Below are 22,681 nucleotides of genomic sequence, written 5' to 3' on the forward strand. Positions count from 1 at the left end.
AGCGTCAGCGAGTTTCAGTGAGCTGGTTCTGTGAGTGACCTTGATCCCCTCGCGAGTTGTGTGACAATCGTTCGCAAGAAGCCGAACGCGTCAGTACTAATCGAATCATCGTTGCAGAAACTTACCGCTAGTGGCTTTTCTAAACCAGCGCGACAGGAAAACGAAAAGACAAAACAAAAATGAAAACCTTTGCTGAAGTTCTACTCGTCGCAGCGTGTTTCGTCGCATATACGCACAGCTTCCCCGGTGAGTACACAGTTTTGTGGTTACGGCAAACAAACGAAAAAGCCCCGACTTTTTCGTCTGTAACATAAAAATTCGACACGAGTGACGTACGAAGGGACAATTTGCCCGAGACTAATTATGCCGACAGATGGATCCGGTCACGTTCGACGCTCCGTCGTTATCGTTGTTTGTCTTTCGGGATTACCTTCGAAATTAGTTTCTGTCGACCCTACAACGAATCGAGTTTTTCAATTCGTTGTTCTCGAACAACTGAATAATTTTCCGAGGGGAATGGACAAGTGAATAAAGAGTCGCGCTCGATAGAATTCCTTGGCAATTGCTAAGGTCATATTCGTGATCTTGCGCGTAACAGCTGAATAAATGCTGTTATGAGCGAAAGGAGCATGCGTACACCGAGTATTACGTGCGGGGGCGAAACGTATAGACAAAGGTATAGGGTGTTCGAAAAGTTAGTGCTCATTCGTTAATCGCAGCTTGTTTGTTGTACATGTATAAAACGTTCAACTGTTAGATTATATTTTCTTTTTTCAATCGTTAATACTACAACTATCGGATTTGTGGGTTGGGAAAGTTTGTCTTTCTTTTTGTATTATATGTATATTTTTTATAATACTTCCATTTAGATTTGTTTAGTATAGGCTCTATATTTTTTTAGTTATCGATAGCTTTAATGTTAAAGTATTAGAAGCTTTAAATTAAACGTTATTAAGATAATAGATGCCAACTTTATATTCTATAATGTAAATACATATGTATCTACATACCTACTTGCATATATTCGTGACAAATAGACGACTTGAAATATTTACTAAAAATAGTTCAGGGAATAAACCGATTCGGTTATCGTGTGTGACTCATCATAACTATCGCGCCGACTCGAGACATTCAAAACAAATGTTCGATCGACATAGATCGGTTTCGTCAAAGAATATCAAACAAGCTGATCGAATCAAAACATTGTTCTTCTTACTATCAATGACACACACGATATTCGATATTTATCTGATACAAGACATTCGAAACTTCTCGGAACGTTTGGCTAATACTTAGTACGATGTAGAATTAGTAATAAAGAGTTAGTAATAGTAATAAAGATTGATCTTTCCGGAGGTTAGAGAATACCATACATAGATAATAGTAATATAAATCGAATGCAACATTAAGGGAAGATAGATTCATTCGTAAAATCTCGCGAATATTTTTCGTTTTAATTTATATCTATAAATCTTTCGTTCTCGGAAAACTTCTCATACTTATTTATGATATTTATTGGAAAACTAAAAAATTTCGCTTTATTTAGTATTTTATTATCAGATGCATATAATGCAAATGGAATAACAGATTTATAATAAAATATACAGAAATTAGTGACAGTGAAAAGCATTCAATTCATGCTAGATATTAATAGATATCCTAGTACTTACGATCGGCAGTACATATGTATATGTATAAATAGTAGTAATATACACTGAATATATCAATAGACTATATGTATACATTAGCGAAAGATAGACTCATTAGTAAAGAAAATCTCGTGAATTCTCTCGCTTTAAGTCTATAAATCTCTCGTTTCCGGATTATGTAAGCGCGTACATATTTCTAAATGGACTTAACTTTTCTCATAGTGGGCATTTTCCTGCCGGAATAGTGCCATCTTGCTATAAAACTTCGCAAATCAAGAGCTGCGTCGGCCTGCCGTTGTTACGCAGTTTTATACGAAAAGTTGTATGCAGTATTGTCGTACACCCAAATAATCGTTTTCTCCTTGTTCTCGTTGGTAGAAAATGCGCCAGGAATATTGCCAATTGGCATATATGTTTATTTTATTTCTTTTATAGTACAATTCGTGCCTTAATATGACGTATAAATTTAAACTTGTACGTTTTAAATCTTGCCTAATGTTGCGTCATTCTCTTAAATACGTTGCAATTCAAATTGCCTCAACGAAGCTTTCCACGATATTAGTCACATAATTTTATTGCTTTTTTATAACGTGAAATCATTTTTTGAATATTAGGAAATAAAGAGAATATGATAGTTAAAGTATTATGGCAGGTAAAGTATTACCTACTTAAATGTCGATAACTTGTAATCAACGTAGACTCGTTTACGTATAATATTTTGGATTATTTTGTAATACAGGTTATTGTATCATGTTACAATATAAGTAATGTAGTTTTTGTGAGAGATGAACTTAAAATAATGGATTTTGGCACGATAAATACTTTATGAAAAATGGATATAAAATAAAATAGGAAGGTGGCAAACAATTGTAGGAGATGAGGTAAATTATACTAATAATTAATAAACAGATAATTGTTTATTTAAACGCATTGCTTACAACATTAGCTTGAAAAATATTTCGTGAAACCATTTAAAAGAATAATGTAATAAGAATTTGTTTATGATAAATACTAATGAAAGTTTAAACTCTAGAATAAAAATGTATAAGTTTTAATGATTAGGCTCCGAGTAAACTTTTCAAATTCAAAGCTTGAAGAATTTGAAGTATGTAGTATTGATTTTAAAGTTTATCTAACGTTCCTGACTATTCCTGTCTTTTCAATGTTCTGAGAGATTCGATGGTTTCAGATACATATTATGATTTTTCCAACTGATTCAAAAGACCTCGTAGCCTCGGAAACGTTCTTCCAAGAATATCTTCCAAAATTGTCATTGAAAGTGACATGATTGAGAAGTGCTGTTTTCACTTTCACGTTCACGTTTGCATTTCAGCCAAATTAAAGTGTTTCAAAAAATATACAATCCTTTAAGTAATTTCTCAAATATAGCATTGTTCTTTCACCATATCGTCACTGATCTTTAATATATAGTTCACATAATCTAGTATAATAATTTACTTTTCTCTTTAAAATACGAGTAATATTTTCACCTTATCAATTTAGAAATAATAAACAACTCAAACTCAAAAATCAAATTATTTAACTGATCACTTATTATGCATACCTACAACAATCATCGGGTCAATTTGATAATTAATTTAATTTAATATGACATTATAATCAATGTAATAATTTGTCAAAAAACAAGCAGAGGCAATGTGCCTTACAAAAGATCGCAAGAAACCTAAAGCTCAACACTTTTAATGTAAATTTTGAGTTTATTCACATAGGTGGTGAATAAATAGGAGCTCCAAACAGATAAATAAAGAACAAAAATAACTACTTTGTAGTTAAAATTAAAATAGTCTGAAGGCTTGATTAAAACGAGTGATTAACATAAACAGTCTCCGTTTTCGCACGTGAACCGTCAGTCCTCGTTTCTTTTTAAGCCGATTACATCGTAATACGTATTCAAAGCGTTGATTAAGTTCTCGTGTTCGTCTCGACAGTTTATTCATTACTACGTTCTTCTTTCCCACATGTATAAGGCTAAGTATAATTACATGGCTGTTATAACGGTAACTATCGTTATTAATTTAATAATACTAATAATTGATTAAAACTGACTGTTAATCGATAGTTTATTTTATAATCGTCATTAAGTTTTACCATATATCTAATTATACCCGAAGGGAATTATTTATTATATGCCAATAGGCAATCGATAATTGAAAATTGAAAAAAAATTGAAAAATGTTAATTGCAATATTGAAAAAGAAACAAGGACGATAAGTAAAAAATAGTGTGAGATAAGATAATTGATAAGATAGTTAAAATTGAATTGATAATTGAACTTTATAGTTTGTAATAGTATAAAGTAAAAAGTAAAATTTTCCTTACGTTATAAATATTTCTGAAAAATGATCAATTATGTTGGATGCAAAATAGGGGCATGCGATAAAATTAGCTTTGACCAAATATCTGGATGCATGTCCAATGACCAAGAGGGAAAAACGAGTATTCTGTCGCAGGAAGAAATTGCCGAGTGGTATTGTTGAAAGTACTTTGGATCGTTTATGAGGTAGAAGACAGCCCAGAATAGTTGGCGGAGTATCCAAGACTCGTAGATCCTGGTATGAAATTCACTTGGAGCGTGGACTTTGCTAATTAGTACCGACGTCGTTTTTGCAAGCTCGGAAGAACAGGAGAAACTCGTTTAATTGGTGCCATTTCATTCCGAAGATAATTGTTCGGATGAATTTCCGTCGAACCGGAGTTTACTCCAGTTGTGTTTTGATCCAAGTTTCCTGTCAGTCAAGATTTTGTCGCGCCGTGTGCCGGGTTGCTTCATTATTCCGCAAATATGCCTCGCATTGTTATCTGTCCTGATGAAAAACTAGGGGAAAAATGAGAATTGCCGGGCTATATAGGTTGCATGTTGAAGAGAAACAAGCATCGTTATTGTATGCTTTCGTTGACCTGTTTCTATTTCTTTCTCTACCATTAAAATTTATGAATTAATTGCACGTTTCTGTAGTGCATACTTATCATAGTAAACATAATTTCAAGAATGACGGGACGATAATAGGTATAATACTACGTGATAATAAGCTATTGAAATTATGATTAATGCTTAAAAATTATTAAACATATACCTTATATGCAAACTGAGAGAGTACGATGAACGTTTTTGTCAAAAAATAGTATTTTGCACCATTTTTAAGGTCAATTTAGATTTAAAAAACGAGCAGATGGTAATTTTAGTTGATTCGAGATTTTGTACGATATTTATATGTAAAATGGGAGTCGTTGCATTCTAACAAAAGATATTACTTTTTAACTGTCGTATTTTTATTTTATAAATTAAATCTATTTTTGTGATAAAATCATGTGATTGTCTTTTTGATTAATTTTTTCTGAACGCATAGGACGCAAATTCGCAAGCCATAAGTAAGAAACTACTACCCCATAAGAATTTTAATCGTTTTGATTTTATCCAAACGTTCCAATGCCTTCAATATGGCTTTGATAAACTCCAATTTGCTCAACACATACAGATAAAAATCTCTGTGAAGCATATATTCACCAACTAAAGTGTATTCAAAGTAATTTATAAACCGTGTCGTATTGTAGTTAACTGGAACTGTAGGAATGCATATGTATTACACCTGATTGTTAGCATACTTATCATAGGTATAATTTTTTGATGATTCATCGGAAGTGACTGGAGAATTTCATACACTATGTATTAATAAAGAACAGCTTACATTTAAACTGATTTTATAATTTCTTTTTATATCATCATAAACATTCGTAAATTTATATATATTTCATGGTTATAACATAGTATATTGATGTACTTTACCCATTTCAAAAATATTATATTCTGCTTTAATTTCATTATACCCTGAGATAATTGAAGCCTGCGTTGTTTGTCAAAGAATATCCATTTCGAAAACTCTTATACTATATTCCATTTATACTGTATTTAATTTTGTTCAGTACCACTTACAATATTTTAAACGAAAGTTTTATTTTCATAATTTTTGTAAACCTCCAAATAAAGAGTCTTTAATGCGATGGTTTAAAAACAGATCTGCGAAATACAAAATCATACAGCACTTGCAAAAGTACGTAAGAAACGTCCAGTTAGCACAAATCCTAGAATCAACACAGACGAAGACTAAATTAGATAAAGGTGTGTACTCAACCAATCACATTTTTATTCTTGCTTCCATAAAGGCTATTCTTTGTGTCAACGATACGTTTGAAGATAACATGACAAATATTTTACCGTAAAATTACTTGTACCGTGAAACAAAATTAGTGATAGGGAAGTTAGATTTAGTATATCGAAAATTTTTTTCGATTTACTTTTTACGACTTATTTTTTTCGACTTTTCGCATTATAAGTCAAATTATATTCTATTATATGAAATCATAGTTTAATCAAGATTTTCGAATCTGCGTTAATTGAAAAGTCATGTGTCTATATTTGCATGTTTATATGCTTCTAAATTTTTCAGACATCTTTCATAATTAGTAATGATCGCTCTGTATATAAAACGGAGTAATACTCATATAAAGCCAGTTGCAAAATTATTTTAGATTTAAAAATGCTTGGTCATTGCCTTTTAATTTGTCTTTCAATAAAGGTTAAATTGTACGAATCTTATTACAATATAGGCACAATCATTTTTCTCTGTTCAAAGAAATTTTCGGTGATTGACCTTGCAGTCCCCTCAAAATTCGAGGCAACGCTCAAAATTACCCGTCTGTCACGTTCAGGTGTAACACGAGGTCTGCCACATTTTTAGTTTTTCCATAAGCTTTAGGATTTCTCAGTACATTCTATACAGCATGACGATTTCTATTTAATAATTTCACAATTTTTGCCAACTTTTCTGGATTTTTAAACCACTTTGATTTGGGTTAAATTTAACTTCATATTTTTTGTCTTTTTTTTACTACCGAATATTGATATTTATACTTTCATTTATCTGGAATTAATTCCGCTCGGACGAAGTTTATTTGTCGCGAATCGCGCAGATATACAAATTAATTTGCGACAAAGGGGGTGAAGGCCTCGCTAGCCAGCATTTAATTATATCGCGAATAGGATACGCGACTAATTATTTCCGACATCGTTCAATCGTTAATTAGTTTATCCAGCATGAGCCAACTGGTTAGGTATTGTCTTTCTTTTTATATGCCAACGAACGTAGTCAGGAACGTTCAACGTCCACTTATTCCTCTATCTCTGCACACGTATTTACGCATCCGTTACGAACGTAAATGGATGTTTGCGCTTCCTCGCGCCGTTTCATGTCACGCTCAGTTGCTCAGTTTATTGTATACGTACCTTTGCTCGCTATCTACCTGCTTAATAACCTTCCACGTTGAAATACGGTACAACAGCAAGAATATGGGCTCGATCAAGCTTCGCGTTGCGTTGAATTTTAATTTGACCATTGTAATCAGCGTGCGCTGAACTATTTCATTCAATCTACTCCATACTCAACTAAATAATTTCTGAAAATTGGCTGTGAAAAATCACAAGGTTTCATTGCGATTTTGACATTTGTTTAACGCGACTGCCACGATAGTCATTGGTAATTTATTACGCTGTTGAGGGCTAACAGAAAATAAATATCAAAGTATAAGAACTGTGTTGCTTGTATTGACATCAGAACGAAACTTCAACTTAATACAAACCTAACAGCACGAATATATCCTTCAAATAACTCGTACAAAACTTCACCTTGAAAGCTTACTTTGACAACTAGTAAAAGCCACTAGAATGATCCATTGTCTATCCAAATCAGCCATTCAATCAACTTAAACTCTTCACCTATTCTATTCAACTCTCAGTCGAGTTCAGCTCTTGTGATGTCCTCGACCAACTGCACTCGACGACGTGTCCCTCTTGCATGGATCATCGAAGAGGAGGCCAACCATCAGTTCCCATGAGACGGAATACTCACGTAGACTAGAATATACGCTGCCATTTGGATAAACGATTACGTGATCTTCACGTGATAATGTAACATATACCTCGTACACAGCCAGAGCATGCGTACACCTGTACCTATATATCCATAGACAAAAAGCAGCCACGAATTATGAGGAACTCGGTATTATTTTCCTGTCGCGAACAGGTCCGCCAGCCGTTGACGCAGTAGTGTGTTCTCGGTTTGCCTTGAGTGGCAGTGGCAGCGCACAATATGCGGCCATTAGGTATGCCGGCCGCGTCGCACCACTACCGCCTTCGAGTAATTTAAATGAAAAAGGGGGTACACCCCCAGTCACTTTGCCTGGTCGGCGTGCTTTTTCTCCGCTGATGATCGCCGCATCCGTTCACCGGGTCCACTGTCCCTTGGCTGGGCTCTAACACGTTCGCCCTGTCACCGAGACTCTCCAGGAGGGTCAATTTAGCACACGATCATCAGTGACGTTATCAGCGATTGAGTTTATGATCATGGGAACTCCCGGGACGCACGATAGTTGTACCAGCTCGATGAGAGCGATAAGATACAATCGCTCTGCAGACCTATCTTTGTAGCTTAGATTACTGTCCAATTATGAAAAGGGCAATAATTGCAAGAAATGTAAAACCAGTCTCTTTGAGTCCTCGATTCAATGCTACAAGGAAACAGTACGTTTGTTACATTTATACAAAATGTAGCGAATGTAGGAAACGACAAAAGTTTCTGTCGGTTTCCCACAAATTGGTTGTTTAACGGATACTGTCTTTCATAATTGGATTTGCCTTTTTATTTTCTAAGCTCCAGTTGTCTTCCCTGCAATTGCTTTAGTTCAGTCTTTTATTATTTCATAGTTTAACCTTTCTACCATGATTTTTATTTTCACGATCTTTCGATTTTAATTGAAACAGTAGATTGTAGGAATTTTTTAGGGAAATCTACAGATTGTTTAAAGTCTAATTGAAAACTCCAAAAGAAACTACTTCGTTTCAACGTTTTACTACGCGTTGCTATATCTTACCAAGACAGGTGAATGACCTGGAGGATCGTTGCAATATGCATCCGAGGTTAAAAGTCGAAGTTGACTCGATACGCGGTATCGTTGCAGCAAATTAGTCGAAGTCGATCGGCTGAAATGTTTCTGACACTTCGGAAGGATCCTGTTTGCTATCGTGCAATCCGAGAAGTTGTCGTTGCAATCCTCGACCGAAATCGTTCGAAACTATATCCTAAGTAGTTGGCCCATGTATTCCATCGTATGAACGTTTTCTTCGATCAAATACGTTAATACTGGAAAGAGTAGTGGGTTATTAGAACGTTTCAATAGTACAATATTCCAATTAATTGAATATTAGATATTTCAATAACTATTTTACCGTTCTTCGAATTTTTTACAAGCGCTTGACTCTATCTACAAAGGATAGATTTACTATTGTAATATCTGTATGCACGTATCGTGTCACGAAGTTCATTTTATATTATGGAAAAATAAGGATGCAAGTTGGAAGTAAAGGAAGTAAAGGAACGATAGGTTGAACACATCGCCGAGGATTTATAATTCCGGAAACTACGCGAGGACAATACTCTGTACTTAACAGGACATGAGATACTTACATCTGCGAGCTGCTCCGTGTTCAGTGTCCCAGATAACTTGCGATGTATCGCTAGAAAAGACGTGTTAGGATTGAACTTTTGTTCCATCTCCGAGCTACGTACTTACGTGCAACTTACATTTAAGCCGAGGCAATCGCATCGGCGTTGCCGCTTTTTAAAAATCGATAAATACGTACATCAGTGGTAAAATGATACGGTTGTAGGAAACTTTTAGAGTGTATGATTCGTTCAAAACTCATGGTTATCAAATTCATAAATCGAATAGTTGAAAAGAGCGATGATATAAATATTACTTTTTTAAATTCTTTAAATTCATTGAAATAAATCAATATAACAGAAATGGATACTTATTGTAGAAACAAATCATTTTTCTTTTTTTTTTTGTTTTTTAGAGAAATTTATAAAAGACGGCCATGGTATGGTTTCTCATTGGTTAGCTGATAAAAGGAGGTAGTTCTATTATTAATCGAAGATTGAAGGACTAGAATATTCTAGTTTAATTTTTACTTTAAAGTAAAAATAAAAATATGGATGCATATTTATTAAGAATTTAAAAAATTTATACGGTTTTTTTAAATGCATCATATCGGAATTTTCTATATTTGTAATTCAATGAATTATTTTTCAAAGTATTTAAAATATCGATACGTATACAATTGAATAATAAAATACATCGGCTGGAATTACAGGATTTCACACGTTGCAATGTAATGTATTAATATATCGCTAATGGATTTTAATGTCCCAACTGTGCCAGTTCGGGCTGTATGCCGGTTTGACGCCATGAAAACGCGTTTGATAAATTCAACGTAGCATTGCATTACATAAAAACGCGATGCCACTATCGGTCACAACATTTTTTAAAATATGTATAATGTATATTATTACTCGAAGTACACGGGACGCATTTTTGTGATTACGTGGTTTCATAACGTGCTTTTCAAAGCAATGCGGCTGATTTATGGAAATAAGAAGTAAATTAGCGTTCTCCGTGGTAGATGAGTTGAACAACACGAAACGCCATACGATGTAATAATTCAATACCCTGATGACGCGCACAGGAAACGTATAAATTTTTAAATAGCTAAAAATTAAATTTTAATCTATAAAGTTCGCGATCAACGGAACCCGTGCACTTCCATTTACGTATAATTAAACGGAAATCATATTACCAATTTTCGTCGGCTGACGCGAGCCAACATTTTTACTGTAATTAAAATTTTGCCGTTTATGTGAAAATTTTTTTAAAGCGAAACAGAACTTTTTAATTGCTGTAACAACAATTGCAGTAACGTGAACTGTCCATTTTCATTCTGTACAATGATTTTAAACAGTATTAAAGGGAGTTATTACTACAACGTATTAAACGAAACTCATGCGTTCATATTGCTCTCTAAAATCGATTCTCCAATTTGTAATATACTCAATTGCCAGGTAACCGTGAAACACATTCTTGTTCAACCTTTATACGTTTATTATTTTTTGATACAAGCAAACAGCAATTTCAGCACGTTTTTACAAGTGAAGCTTTACGTGCAATATTTATGAATTTATTTACACAAGATTATTTGTACGCCCTTTTTCATTTTCCATCGGTGGAAACAAAACAAAATAATAATTTACACATTATATTAAAGCGGCGCTAGTGAATTACATAGGGTTAAATTATTCGAAGTACATCGAATCTCATTTTCAAATCGAAGTTAGAGAGATGTTGAATAAAAATACCGATAATCATAAGCAAACGTTAAAAGAATTTTCCTTTTCAACAGAATCATTGCTAGATATAATAAAATGTAATTTCTCGTAGTTAAATCATTCTATATTATTGATGTAACGTTAATATTATTTAGATCTCATTGAACAAAAATAACATTTCATTATATGGTTATCATGTTAGTTTCGATAAATGACACGGGCTTTTTAATAAAAAGGGGAATGGTGTCTTCGCTCTGTTAGTTGACGAATGAGAAAAAAAGTGAGAAAAGGATTTAACATAAGCTCGAAGGGTACAAGTGGACAACTACGCGTTTCATATTAAAATCATTAACTACCTGTTAAGTATAACAAATCAGAAAAATAATTTTATAGTTGCAGTTATGATTTCATTGCGAATAAAGTTGTATTGTATGAGAAAACGTAACATAATTGCATCTCGGGTATTCGTTGATGAAAAACTTGATTGCGCCCACGTATGATGTAACTCTGTTTTATCAGCTTCGAAGTGCATAACTGACCCATATATATACTGGTATTATTTAAGAGAAAATAAAAAAGTTGGAACGCACAACGCTTGCAATTAGAAGGAAATTAAATTTTGTTGAGAGAAGTAAGTTTCGCGAGATATTATACGATAATAAACAAAAGAAATGTATATTATTTTTATTGAAAACAGGAAACGTAGTAAATATCGCCAAACATTACTAAACATAAATATTACAAAATTAATAACAGTACGAGGAACGCTTTCTGCGTACATTGCTCAGTTTTTCGTCAAAATCGAATAGATAGAAAACAAAACTAATTGTCTTGAACTTCTAAATTCATATGGAATAAAATTTATAGAGGCAAATAAGTATAATAGAACTACTTGATAATAAGCTTCGCATTACTTTGAATCAATATTATTCAATGATAATGAATGACCATAAATTTTGTTTCTTTACATATTGCACTCAAGACTTCTAATGTATTTTAACAGTGTCTTCGAAACGCATCGAAACTAACGTTATAAAACGGTACTAAACATTCGCGAAAACGAGAATATCGCGTGTTTTATAGTGAGTTTGGAGGTGGCGAGAAAAAAAGGTACGAGAGAAAGGACGAAAGTATCTTTAAAACGTTCTGCTTCCTCTAACAAGATCTTAATAAGGCGTGAAAACTTTTCAACGTAATATAATTTCGTGAAACTTTTTACACGAAACTTCTCATATTAACGCTTCGATTCGCGCCAGGCGAGACAGGATAACACGTTCGCGAAAACGATTGGTTAAACAGACTTCTAAGAAAGACCTTGCTGACGGAAATAGCTCAGGTAATTTCTATCTGCCATTAATTGGTATTTATGATACATAATGAGTGTTCTAATTAACTTCAGAACTTACAAAGTATATTGCGACACTTTCGAAATTGTCACAAATGACGTGTCTTCCATAATACTCAAAATCCAATGTAATAATATTTATCGAACTTTATTATGAAAACAATTCGTACATGTCACATTTGAATATAATCATGAACAAACAGATTAATGCATATTGAAGTATTCGAATATTCAGTTGCCTTCTGACACGTAACTTTAAAGGAATAATTAACATAAACAGTAACATAAACATTAACATCAACAAAAATATGTAAAATGCTTGCAACGAATAATGGAATATTCAATTGCGTCATCAGTTTGGTAAAAGCGGTTCTATTAAGAAAAGTAAATTTATCAAAATATCAGCTCGAAATAGAAATCTTCATTAAAAGCATTATTTATATCTACAATCTGTGTTATATAAATCAAACATCAACTCGTCGTCGTCATTATCTTCTCTTAGCTGTTTCATAACTTACAATTTGAAAAGCATATAATTTACCAGACATGCTCAAAAGTTTAAAATAGAAATTAAAAGTATACCCACGTTTTGCAAATTTCAAATTTCGAGATTACAATATAATATCAACATTATCGTTCTGAACTGCAAACAAGTACTGATTAGAACTCGAAAACTAAAACATATAGCGGAGCCTATCAACTTTCAAGGATTAATTATTAAAAATAACAAAGAAAGAATATTATTATTATTGGAGTTGGATAATAAAATACGCTAACAGCCTTTGATTTTCGAAAAGTATACATATGAACACTCCTAATGCTAATACTAATATCAAACAATCAAGACCAAGGCCCTCAAGACAGATACTTTCTAGTGTCTTGGAAAAAGAAATTTGCAAAGAGAAGTCACAGTCACCATAAATAAACTTAGAGTCGATCATTATAACTTTGCAGCCTCATTAGCAGGCTTAAGCATTATTAATAGTACGAAACGCTACCACTTTATTTTCAATTACAGAACTTGAACCGTATCCTTTGAAATTGTCCATTATATGATGAGCAGAAACTTGTATTAATCGATAGGTTGCGAAAACGCAACCTATTCCTATTTTTCTTCCATTCGATAAAACCTACTTTCGCTGAATATAAGAGTCTTATAGAGTACGCACGTACATTTTTAAACAAACGTAATATCCAAGTTTAAACGAACGTACTTGCACGAATCGTGTAACGTAATGCCGTATTCAGTTAATTTTGCGTAGCCACATAAACCTTCTAGACAGGTTCGAGCAAGCTTAATGAAAGAAAAAAGAAGCGCCCCGTTACCAAGAGGAAAACGCAAAAAATTTTACAGAAGATATTATTTACGGAAAATTTTAGTTACAGAGAAAACGTGGCTCGATACGCAGAGCGCGCAATCGCCATTTCGATTTTACGCTACGTACAAAGAATTATGGAAGCGTTCGTTCGGCCAGTCGACAGACAATCCGATTAGCGGCGAGTTGCGAAGCCATAAACTTCGGCCCCTGTGGCCGCTAACTATCCAGTAATTATGAATAGTCGAGTGCATATCGCACGTGGAAATCGGAATTGAATTGGTTAGTTGGAAATTCATTTGGAAGCAATCATAAGTCCGGGTCCCTTTATTATCTATCTCTTTTCTGCTCCATCGTTTCTTCTCTTGGATGCACCGATTCGATTCGTCCCGATTTCCGATCCTACGTATCCCGTATCGCGGCGTCGCTTCAATAACCATCAATGCGATTCTGCGTACGCGGAAGTGCTCTCCACGTGAAATGGAAGAAGAGGGGCCTCAATTTGAATCAATTTAAAATGATACGTCATTATTCGAGTTCGAAGGAATATTCCTCGACGAAAGAGCGTATTCCGTTTCGAGAGGCAACTAGACGATCACGTTTCACGTGAACGTTGTTTAGAGCAGTAACGTGGAGCAGTATACAATTAGCAGTTGTCTGTATGTATCGTGCAGTTAATAATCCACGAAGACGCGAATGAAGTCAGAGGAAACGTTCTGATTGACGTTGACTCATCCTCGTCGAGCCACTTTGTCGAATGATGTGCATACCTATGTAATTTCTTCTATCCTCTCTACTTTGCTTTTCTTTCTCGTTTTGTAAATGTTAAACCGTTAGGTAGAAAATTGAGCTACGATTACGGGATGTTTGTAATTTCTGTGTGCTATCAGTTTCGGTTCAATAGAGATTACGATTTGAGTCTCGGACGATGTGTCGTATCGGGAAAAAGAATACACACCCGGTTTCAGCATGACGAGCCTCCGCTACATTTTTCAATTAATGTGACACAACATCTAAATCGAATCTCTAGTGGGAAATAGATAGGGCGAGAAAGTCCAAGAGAATGGCCTCTTCGATCACCTGACTTGGATGCGACTGCTTTTTGTAGGGACACTAAAGACTCTACTCTGCTGATCGCTAACGAAGTAATGTAGTAGATTTAAAACATAGAAAATAAGAAAAAAAAAATATATATATATATAACATCGAGAGGAAATATTTGAAAAAATACATAGATCTTTTGTTCGCAAATATCAGTCTGACAAGAATGCACAAAACGCGCATAAAATAGAAAAATATACAAAATATTTGAAATAAAATACGCGTCGTAACATTTAATATATTAAATAACTTTCTGTTTAAATTCTAGTTCTTTAATAACGTCTATAAATAACCGCAGTCTACTTATATCTATGGAAGTGAAAAAAGACACATTCGACATCTTTTACGAATATGAAAACAAGTTGTATTTTTTATTAGAAACTTACACGGCTTTGCCTTAGATCAATTTCTGTAACATCCTGTATAAAAATCGAACTAGAAACTATATATGTAATAGGAAGTCAACTATTACTCACGTTTTCTTAATCATGTATTTCTAATACGTTCTCATGGGCGGAAAACCACGATTGAACGCGTCGATTAAACGTGGATCACGCGTCGGATTAAATCGACGTGCCGGTCGTTTAACAGGTTATGCGGATCGGTTTAGCTTACAGAAGCGCGTAATCGCGTATCAGATTCACGGTGAATTTTTAAAATTCAATTCACGCGCGGCCCGATCGGGATGGAATACGATACGCAACGGGGTCTCTATCGCGCGGCTAGCTAATATTAATACTTACCGATTATCGAATCGATACGCTCGAATTGAATTGATTCTATTTCATTCTACCTCTCTTTCTCTCTTTCGTTTCCTTATTTTTCTTTTTCCTTTTCCTTTCTGTTCTTCTTTTGTTCGATTGGTTTCCTTTTACGGTATTTTCCTACGGTTGTAATTTAACGATTTTATAGATACGACGATTCGTAAAATTCTCAAAATGGAATTTTTCGAGCCAGGTGTAGTTAGCTTTTTTTTAGTATCGTTCCCCGTTTCCTTACTTTCTTTCTCTTTTCTCCTTTCGGTATTATATCTATACATTCTTTTATTTTTGGATTTGGACCCTCGAATCGAATCGATATCGGCTTGCCTGATATTTTTACTGTATCTTTCCGGTGTTTGTTATTTTCTTTTCATTTCTACGTAACTGCTTTATAATTACGACAGCAAATCGAATATCCTGAATCAGCTTACGTCTTTCCTTTTAATAACATTTCGAAAATTTTATAAATACACCGATATCGATAAATCCCAGGTGTGACTCAACTTCTCGAATTAAACATTCCACCGTAAACTGGAACTAATCATGGCAGAGTGTACCTTATTTCCACATAACGGCTTTATAAATTATGGTAACGAATTGAATCTCGCTCTCAACTCGCGTATCCTTTTAATAACATTTCGAAAATTTTATAAATACACCGATACCGATAAATCCTTGGGGATTGAACTTCTCAAATCAAATCTTGGAACCCGCAACTAATCATAGCAAAGTGTACCAACACCCATAAATCCTCCTCCTTTTCCCTCATCCTCTCTGATTCCGTAGCCTGCAGTAACGCCACTCGTAAATTGTCCCATCGATTTATTCGTATTTTTGTCGTTGTTACCCCGTCTTATCCTTTCCAACGTCGTTCCTTTAATTACGAGTCAGCGATCTCCGAAGAACCGTAGCGTAGGCACACTTCTTAGCAACGTATCTCTATTCGAGCATGAAGAAGTTCATTGTACCGTTTCTTCGTGTGTTACGACACGGTTGGCCGTGCAGGCCTCGCGGAACGTGTCGACGTATACCGGAGCCGGTCGCATTCCAAGATGAGAGTTGGCAGAGGCAAAGAAGTGGAACGACTTCCAATTATCGACAGGCGTCTGGCGGAAGTGTACACGTTGAAGGACTTCGTCGCGGATCGGAGCGAATCATCGGCGATGAACTCGTTTCTTTTCCAATGCATGCCGCGCGTTTTCCGTCGCTCTGATGGATATCTCTGTATGGGGTGGGGCATCTGGAACAGGCTATTCTAACAACTCGTTTGCTTTTCATGGTAGAAAAAGACGCATCGAATTAAACTTGCTTGCTTTGGAGGAAGATATAATCTGACGTTAACAGTTTTTTCCTAGGTGGAGGGTTAGAGGAGATATCAAGCTGAACTTCCTTTCTTCTTTTTTTTTTTTTTTGTTTTTAACGGAACAATATATTTGTTTATCTACCTTCTAAGAGAGAGAGAGAGAGAGAGAGAGAGAGAGAGAGAGCTTTAAGACGAATGCAATGATCTATAGTTGAAGGTCGTTCAAGGTCAGTACGTTAATTATTATTAGTTTGAGATAAAACGCGGATCTCGTACAACATCTCAAACTAATAATGATGTAGTTAGTATTCATGGATATAGATAAACACAGATACGACACGACTCAGTGTTTCGAAATGTTAAACGGAATTTAAATATTATTACTGGAACTAATTAAATCTCTCTATCGTCTTTGAGGCATCTATTTATAGTTTAACAACAAGGCAAACTGTAGGTAATGAACTCCTTACATAACAAAACTACTTCATAATGTTTTGTACGTAAACGTTAATTCTTATATCGCGTATAAATATTTACAAATAGATTGTAATAAATTTTAAATGTTAAATCTATGCTTATATAGACTTCGCCGTATTGTACCAATATTCTGCAACACTTCTGACAAAGGATATACTGGTCTTGAGACTTCCTATTTATAGATTCGTAACTAAATTACATTCTGCTAAAAATAATCTTATAACTGCGTACATATATCTTTGCGCTCCTTTTACGTATGCATGCTTATGTGTGGCTTAATATGTATCTTACTGCCTTTATATGCCTCTGCCTCCTATATGCGTTTGTATCTTTAATCTTTATGCGTCTCTCCCGTACGCACGCATGCGTCTCAGTACGTATATACATAATATATATGCGAAGCTTCTTGCGTTTCCTTGTGACTTGGCATTGGTAACGAGCGTAGCGAGCCCGAGAGATGTCCTCTCACGGTCAATCGTATATCCTTTCGAGCGAGATAGAAACATCTATACGACTTCCTACCATGCGTCACGTTAATAACACGCATAACTGAAAATGAATTTCATTATGATAATCTTTCTTTATTATGCGCGTCACCGTGATAAAATGCAATATGTATGAAGCCCTTGCATGCGCGATACATACCAGTGCACGCGTTTAACGACCATCGTGACGATCGCACGAAAGTAACGCATACTCTCTGCAGTTTCCATTATTTCGAGATAATTGTTTTCTACGGTCCGTAGTAGGATTTTTCTTCAATTGCCTAGTTTCGTAATTAGATTTTATTTAGAAACTGCAAAAGAAATGGATGTTTGTCGAAGAATATTGTAAGTGACAATAATCAAGTGGCTAATATCGAATGGTATACTATATGTGTGCGTAATTGTAATTGTTGTAAGTTCAGTCTAAACGTTGAAGATTATTATACACGAATCCCAAAGTATTAAAAATACAAGAAAGATGAAGCAAACTCGATAGAAAATGATTTTGTTTAGGTTATTATTTATAGAAACTTCAGTTTCAGCGTATCTGCGTTTTACATACTTATTGCTTATTATTATAATATTGTAATCATTCGAAAACTCATTATAGACTTCCAAGATAAAAGCTGTTGAATTAATTGGTAGATTGAACATTGGTAATCCATAATATGCAAATAATCTATCTAGATCGGATTAGCTGTATCTTTAAAAAATGAATGTGACGCGTTGATTCAAAATAAGTGAAAATAAATCAATAAAAAATATTTTTATTCTGTACTAATTTTTCAAGTCAAATATATATACTTACAGGTTATATAATCAGAATAACTCGGTATGTAATTACATATATGTAATCGTATTTCCACTTCTGTCGAATTCAGTATTAATTTTGCTAAAAGCACTTGCATGCTTTTAGTAATTGTAAAAATAGGAACCGGTTTTTATCACAGATATATAGTATATCTGAAATTATATATATTTGAACATTTTATTTATTAAATGGTTGTATCGTAAGAACCATAAAAAGTTTAATAACTAATTTAATAACGTAGACACGCGGAGATCCCTTACAATTAAGACACTGAAACACGCTCGCCTCTAAAATTCTCTACTGAATTCTACTAACGAAATAAAAATTCAAACTTCTCTCCGAGACCAGTTGCGTATGGTTAAGGTCCAGCGCGGTCCACTTCATGTTCAGCATACCGAACTAAAATGCAAATATCGTTTATACCTGGTCGTAGTAGTTTCTAGCCGTGGCATAACTTTCAATTTCCCCAATTTCCCTAAGATCCTTGCACCATCCTCGTCGTGCCACCTGTTCCGCTCCCTGAAACGCATAAACGCGAGGTAATTTCGCGTACGGTCGCGTCTTTTCGCCTAATTAACGAGCCTTCGAGCATAAAGAGTCGCAACCCCACCGCGTCTAAACGTTACGTTACACGCGACTACTTGCGAGTTATTACGTCTTTGGCATTAAGCCCGTACTCGTTGTACATGTACTCGCTCGCGTTATTTCGATTTCAAGTTTCATAATGCCGGAACGTATTGTCGGCACCGTTTTTACCTCGCCTTTACCTCTCCACCTTTCTCTCTTTCTCCTCCTCTTTTTTTTCTCCTTCTCCCGCCGGCTTGTCAACCCGTATCGTTCGCCTATCGTGGTAGAAAATAGAACTTCGCTGTAGAACGGGCGCAACGTCGGGATGAAAATGATTCAACCACTTAACTCGTCAAGATTTCACATTTCTTTCCCGTTAAACCCACCCTAGGTTTGTTTCTAGCAGCGATATAATCTCTTTTCGGTTATCTGTTCACGGCCGGTGGTGGTTTTCTGTGTATCTATTGTCAACAAGTATTTGTCATTCCTCGGTTGATGATCGAGTTAATTTATGAGAATGATTGAGACTGATCGAATTAGACAGATTGAATGGTGCGTCGTTGCAGACTTATTGGCGTCTATGGAGTTCGCTAATATTCCAAGTAATCTGATTGAGAGTCAGAAATTTTATTACTGACCAATTTATTTCTTGTATTTGATTTTCAATTAATGTTTCTTTTCAAATATGTTCAAGTTATTTGAGATTTGACAGAACTTTGTTGTGAAAAATTTATGTCACGCTAAATATTTCATTTCAAGTTATATTTTTGTATTATACGTGATATCAGGGAACTGCTTCGGCGGTAGGTTCTGCACATGAAAACAATAAAAAAGGTTTATATAACACTATAAAGGTATGACCTATTTAACCTTGTTTTCAAATTACAGCGAGTTTCATCTCAACAAGCAGTATCTGTGTAGCTCCACAAGAGGCGTTCAAAATAATCTTGCATCACGCTTGAACACAAGATTGGAGACGTCTTAATGCCTGTTCTCCACTTCTCCGGGTATTGTTCGTTAGATATTCTATTAGAAATTCTGTTTATAAATAGGTAGATGAGATTAGTTCAATTACTTCCATTTTTCAATAGAATTATTCCAATATAAAGCTCGCTATAACTCGTAAACAAAGTCAAAGAGGGTATATCTTTATACAAACTTTTTCTTATCATTTTCATGTCCATCGTCGAAGCGGTTACTCGATGCTGAAAAACATCCTAAATATAAAAGTAATCGTTAATCGCAATTCAATGACAGAACGATCTATGCATCGATCTATGAAGAATAACACGATAAAAGAAGAAGTTTATGAAAATTTTTACTTACGTTGATTTCGAATGATACTTGTTATCATTTAATTTGAAAGAAAAAGATTTATTACGCCTAAAAACTGGTTAAGTTAATTCTAAATGTAATCTGGAAATTTGTGTCATTTAAACAAGCTTGTGTCCATAATCGAATTACTCCATTCAGAGTTATTTTCAAAGACGAGATAAGAAAATTAAATCTCGTAGCCAGTGAAACCGTGAACGCAAATAACGTTTCCACTTTTGAGAGCAAAGTTTATTTGTGTGTCCAAGGTATCACGCAGAGTTTATGAATTCTTAGAGAAGCTCATGAATATTTAAAAATCGGATCACTTAAGTACCTACACCATTACGGCCATAATACAGAATTGCAAATTCATTCATTTGTAACTGTTTTGTACCTTTCAATTTAAAATCAACCGACAGTTTCATTTTTCTTCTTATAAAATGTAAACTAACACGCGAACATGATATTTGTTACTTCGTAAAAAGAGAGAGACTAATTTAAGCCTTCTTCCTCTAGTAAAAAACATACCTTTTCAACGTAATTATACGGAAGTCAAGCCAACCCTATCGAGGCTAGTCGTTCCTAAAGAATTCAATGTTGCTCATGTAACTTCTGCTTCTGATGTTAAAATGCAGAAAGTTTCCAGAACTGCTGTTGATCAACCAGCTTTCGAATGATTCAATTATAACGAAATTAATACTCAACAATTTTTAAATTTCTCAAACAAAAATTCTACATATTGCTTTCAAATATAAATTAATGTAATTTGTTTCGAGGGCAAAAATATAATTGTATTGTCACGTTGCAAAAATACGGCTAATATCTCATTATGATTCTAGTAACGTTCTAGTTGCAATTTTACATTCTGCATGTAACAAACTTTTTATCAAGCAGTTAGGAAGATAAGAAGATACTCTCTAATTTGAAAAATGTGTAAATAATCGAACTAAGAAAACTAGAACGAATATATTGTTTTATTTTTATTTATTTCATTTGCTTCTAATTTTCTTACTACCAGTTTCATTTATGTTTTATTTTTCCAACCAGCAAGCTTAACGTCTCTCGTGCTTAACATTTAGACTTAAAACCTACAATTTATATTCCTTATTCTCTGTGTCTTTACCACTTGCATGTACAACTCTTCTTAAACTTTAGTAGCTTAACTTAAATTTCAGTAGCATACAAAACAGAAACATAAAATATGAAACTCAAATAATATAAAATATAAAAATACCAGAATATACATAGAATAGTTATAGATGATCATCGCACGTATTTGAAAAAGTGATCGTGGAACGAGCAGAATGCAATATGGTCAGAAAGCCAACCAAGGTTCTAGGTGGTTGGTAAATGTCACTGGACGAGATTTACACACGTAGGTCATGTGTGCTATGAATCACACACGATTACGGAAAACTTGTTTCTTCCAGCATGCCAAGAAAGCTGTTCTGTTGTCTTTGATCTCAAATACTCGTTCATTGCGTATTCATTCGTCGGTCAGTCGCATATCTTAGCATAATTTTTCTTAAAGGCTCTGGTGTTATATATATCAGTTAAAGTCCAATGTCTATTATCTTTTTTTGTACTTCTGTTTTGCCATTTTGTAATCTTTTAAACCCGTTAAAAACAAAAGTTCTCGTCGACTTCGTCGTAAAAATAATTAATAACGCGTAATTTGTTTATCGAGTTAAATTAGAATAAAATACGAATTATTATCTACGATCCATAGATCCTTAAGAACTGTAAATATTTTAATTAGTAAATTTCATGAAATTCTTTGTCAGTACTTTTTGCTACCTTCTAAGTGTTTAATAAATATTAAATTCTCAATTAAAAGTTAGGATAAGAAAGAAGTTACCCAATCCAATTTTTCATAGAAAAATGCCGGTTTTTATTAAAGAAATGCTTCTGACTTTCAATGAACGAACCTATGTTTTTTCCCATTTAATTAATTTCGTAAAAATTGAAAAATATGTTATAATCTGAAATTATTATGAATACGTGTAAATTATTTATTTAACAAATTTATTAAATTAAAATTATTAACATCTAAATTAACATAATAACGTGCAAATTATTTGAAATTGTTTATCCTAACATGATAAAATTAACATTACTTTACCACGAATTCCATATTTCGGCAAGAAATTGATTCATTCCTTTACAATTTGCTTGTAGTTTGGCGGTAGAGGATTCTAACGAAGCCAAATTATTTTATTATTTATTGTTATAGTTTGTCGTTTCATTGCATGAGAAACAATTACGCTTATAGACTTTTAGTAGGGAACGATGCGCTCGAATCCTGCGACATTTCAC

General features: G+C 34.1%; 1 protein-coding gene and 1 long non-coding RNA gene across 2 annotated transcripts in view; one reads left to right on the top strand and one right to left on the bottom strand.

The window, feature by feature from the left end:
- Positions 1 to 8: 8 nt before the first annotated feature.
- LOC126874310 (icarapin-like) overlaps positions 9 to 22,681 on the top strand; it is a 54,782-nt gene continuing 32,109 nt past the window's right edge. The window contains exon 1 of the mRNA XM_050636190.1: positions 9 to 246. Coding sequence (XP_050492147.1) covers positions 180 to 246 — 67 coding nt within the window. The 5' untranslated portion in view covers positions 9 to 179. The remainder of the gene's footprint in view (positions 247 to 22,681) is intronic.
- LOC126874331 (uncharacterized) lies at positions 181 to 8,123 on the bottom strand. Its single transcript, XR_007692721.1, has 2 exons — positions 7,305 to 8,123; positions 181 to 7,224 (listed from the first exon to the last, which is right to left on the bottom strand). It is a non-coding gene; the product is annotated as an uncharacterized LOC126874331 (long non-coding RNA).

This window comes from Bombus huntii, chromosome 2 (genome assembly GCF_024542735.1).
Source record: "Bombus huntii isolate Logan2020A chromosome 2, iyBomHunt1.1, whole genome shotgun sequence".
Taxonomy (NCBI): Eukaryota; Metazoa; Arthropoda; class Insecta; order Hymenoptera; family Apidae; genus Bombus; species Bombus huntii.